The sequence below is a fragment of the Salvia miltiorrhiza genome, chromosome 2, assembly GCF_028751815.1.
Source record: "Salvia miltiorrhiza cultivar Shanhuang (shh) chromosome 2, IMPLAD_Smil_shh, whole genome shotgun sequence".
NCBI lineage: Eukaryota > Viridiplantae > Streptophyta > Magnoliopsida > Lamiales > Lamiaceae > Salvia > Salvia miltiorrhiza.
This window is the reverse complement of record NC_080388.1, coordinates 51,096,813-51,100,795: the sequence shown is the minus strand read 5'-3', so window position 1 is coordinate 51,100,795 and position 3,983 is coordinate 51,096,813. Positions and strand designations below refer to the sequence as shown.

At 39.2% G+C, this 3,983-nt stretch overlaps 1 protein-coding gene across 1 annotated transcript; it reads right to left on the bottom strand.

Annotated features, from left to right (window-relative positions):
* Positions 1–2,126: 2,126 nt before the first annotated feature.
* LOC131010057 (beta-amyrin 6-beta-monooxygenase-like) lies at positions 2,127–3,983 on the bottom strand. Its single transcript, XM_057937452.1, has 3 exons — positions 2,889–3,983; positions 2,630–2,817; positions 2,127–2,553 (listed from the first exon to the last, which is right to left on the bottom strand). The coding sequence occupies exons 1-3, from the start codon at positions 3,802–3,804 to the stop codon at positions 2,251–2,253; spliced, it is 1,407 nt and encodes a 468-aa protein (XP_057793435.1). The 5' UTR covers positions 3,805–3,983; the 3' UTR covers positions 2,127–2,250.

Below are 3,983 nucleotides of genomic sequence, written 5' to 3'. Positions count from 1 at the left end.
CTACATTCACGGTATCCTATAGTTTGGTTGGTCCATTAGAATTAATTTATCTTTACGTCGATGGTCAGAGTAGTGACTAGTGTTGATTTATTTGAAACCAAGTCTATTTTATTATTTGATTATTTTCTTGTTTGCTATTTAGTTGATTTATTACTTTTCTTAGTTTATAATCAATCTCTGAAATTTAAAGCGTGGTGGCTACACCAAACTTGATATTTAGGAACTTGAGTATATTTACTCGGTTAGACATTGCTTATTGCGATACTCATTTAATTCTTGGCAGGATTGCAAAAATTATTTGGTGGTAAACGACGACCACCAGCAAGAAATCGACAACGATTCTCCAAGACTTTTCATTTAACTAGCTATATATTAGGGGTGAGCAAAAAATCTGAAACCGAATAACCGAACCGATCCAAACCAAAATTTTGAAATATAGTTAGGTTTTTTCGGTTTTTGGGTTCGGTTCGATTTTTTTTCTTCATAAAATATCGGTTTTTCGGTTGGGTTCGGTTCGAATTTTTTAAAACCGGACAAAACCGAAAAACCGAATATATTTATAATATATATATATATAATATTTTAATTATAATTTTGTAATATCTAACTTCTACTATTTTTTAAATTTTAATTGTTTTTTTTTTCGGTTTTTTCAGAATTTTCAGTTTTTTTCGGATTAATTTGGTGTTTCGGTTCGGTTTGTTTTAATTATAAAAATTTCGGTTAATTCGGTTAATTCGATTCGGTTCAATTTTTTTTTTTCAAACCGAACAAAAATATGATTTGGTTTGATTTTATCAAAAATCGAACCATATAACCGAATGCACAGCCCTACTATATACATATGACTAAGAGTCTTGTGAAATGATTGAAGATTGACTCATTTTCTTCATCGAGATCGATTCAAACTCACCGTGGTCTCAGAGTTTGAAGTCAAACCTTATTTACCTTATCCACTCCTACAAAAGAATTGTGAAGGTCCTCGTATGCTTTCTTCAACGTTGTCTAGTTGTCTATCATCTCGAACAATTTTATGTTTAATTCTTGATGCATAATCTTGAGGGCAAACTAATCTCGTTTAATTTCTTTCTTTCTCCAAATGATCCTTTTGGTTTTGTGAAAGAGCTTCCACATTTGGAGGCTTTACAAAACCATCTTGACAATATATCCCATAATCTTTGGTGATTGGAGTTCAGGATGTCAATGGATGGATTTTACCTGGATCGAAATCATGAAAATTATTTTGATTTTGAATTTAAAACTATTCGTTAGTCCGGACGTACCCGAACCATAAAGCCCAAAACTAATTATGTTGTCACTCCACCTCCACAATCCCCATCCTGCACTGCGATCAAATTTCTTTTTCTTCGCCACCCCCTCTACCCTCCCCCAAAAAAAAATTTCAATTTTTTTTCAATTTTTTGTAATTTTTTTTAATATTTCTTTTTTTTTTTTAAATTGACCTCGGGGATGGGGGTGGGGTGGGTCAGTGGTGAAAAAATCAGATTGATGGAAAGTGCAATGCATTTTTTATACAATTTAATGCATTTTTTATACAATTTAATGCATTTTTGCATGCAAAGTTATGCATTTTTGTAAAAAATAAAAAATAAAATAAATAAATAAGAAATTAAAAAAATGTTAACGGGTCGGGTCGGACCATACCCGAAACAAGTGGGTTGGATTAGGTCTTGACCGATTAGGTTCTGGATTTGAGCGGATCGGATCTAGAACTGGAATGAAAACCGTTATTTTATATTTTAATGGGTAATCAACGATATCAGATCGATCCGGATAAAAATCCGCCCATTGACATGCCAACTTGGGGATATTGGAAATAAAGAGATTTTGCTTCCACTAGCTCTTACACCACTTTGTTGGAAGATATATAGTGGGCTCAAAACAGAGGTTTTCTTAAAAGGGATAGAAGAGGAAGTCGAGAATAAAAATATATTTCTTAAATTGCAAATGATGGAGTTGATCTCCATTTCACCATTACATGGATTATTTATATTAGTGTATGGAGAGTTTTAGTTAGATAGGTTCCATGCATGAATTTAATGACTTAGAAACATAATACATGATTAAGTAGATTCATGTATTTTCGTAGGTAATAGATGTAGAAATAATAAATAAAACTAAAATTCATGGATCAAGTTTATAGTTGAACATGGAAAATCTGTTAACTTATTGAGACGACAAGTGTTGAACAATTGGACACAAGTGGTAACAGAAAAGTGAGTAGGTGATTTAATTTGAATGAGGGTGTAGGTGAATCGGAAGACCATGGGCCGGCACTGCCCTAGTAGCATGGAACACCATCTTCTCATCGGGGATGACCTTTTCAAGTCTGAATCTGGTCACCAGATTATGCATGAACACCAAGATTGCAACCCTAGCATAGTCTTTTCCAGCGCACATTCTTGGTCCTCCTCCGAAGGGAACGAACGTGTAAGGTGGCGGTCCACTACCCTCAAATCGCGACGGCTCAAACTTCTCCGGCTCCGGGAAGTACTCAGGATTCATGTGGGATGAATGAGGTGTCCAATACGTCTGCAGGTGATGGTGAAATGAGAAAAATTAATAATGATACAATGTGTAAATAGATAGATATTGATTAATTATGCACCTTATATCCTTTGGGAATGGTGTAACCAGCATATGTGAAGTCAGTTGTGGCTTCCTTGAATCCTCCTACGGCAGGCGGTAATAGCCTCAGTGATTCACGCGCAACGTTCCATGAGTACTTCATCTTCTCCATATCCTCCCACGTCAGTGGCTCATCGGGGCCTTTGGATTTCGCAATCTCCATTTGCTCTGGAACAAAACAGAGGAATCGTTATATAAATGTGAATGTAGAGAGGGTGAGAAATGGTGGGATTCATTACCTCTGAGAACCTGTTGGTAAATGTGTGGAAGCTCAGCAAGAAAATGGACGACAGCAGTGATTGCAGATGCCGTTGAATCGTAGCTAACCACAACAAGACCAACAACGAAGTTAGCAACCATTGTATCGTATTCCTCATCTTCATCACTCAAAAGCAGCATCTTGGAAAGCATGTCTCGCCCCTCGCCTTCGCCTTCGCCCGTCTCCCTCATCTCCTTTCTCCTCTCCTTCACCATCCTCATCACCTCAGCGCGCGCCACTTGGCCCGCTTTAACAGCACGGCTGAAGGTCGTCCCCGGCAAGTTTATAGGCAGGGCTAGCATCCCGTCGACCAACAGACCAAAGGGCTCTATCAACTTTTCTAGGACCTCCGGCACCGCCGCATCCGTAAATAGCTTAAACGCTAGCTCAAATGAGTACTTGTTGGACAAGGGAAGCATCTTCACCACTGAGTTAGGCCTCTCCGGCAGTAGCCGACGCACAACCGCGTCCATCACCGGAATGTATTGCCTCAAGGCGTCCGGCTTGGCCAGGTCGTAGCTGCGGAATATGGCTACCGGGTTCTTCTTGTTGTTCGCGACGAACGCCGGCAGCAGCGCCTTCCGCAATGACGGAGTACGCCACGCGGATACCAGCTTGGTCTCGTTGGTGAAGAGGAATTTGTTGCCCTGGGCGCCGCAGAATACCGCCGCCTCCACTCCGAAGATGGAGGTTTTGAATACCTGAGCAGGAGAATATTTTTGCATCCTGTGTTGGAAAAAAAATCGGCTGCCTATTAGGTTGAGACTCAGATTTTCTCTCACCCAACTGTTGCAGCCGGGAGGCAGGTTTTTCCCCTTCTTTCGGACAAACGAGATGAGATAGAGAGAGAGGCGAAGAAGTAGAAGAGAGAGAAGATATGGCATGAAGCTCTCCATGCTTGTTTCTGGATTCTGGTTGCTACGGCTACTAGACAAGTTAAGTGAAGAGAGATAAATGAGTAGTATAAATTACTGCTTCTTCCTTACATAATACAATCGTACTATTATATTAATAATATTAACTTCCTAGCAAGGTGCTAGGAAGTTATTTAGGGGAAGGATGGAAGGGATGATAC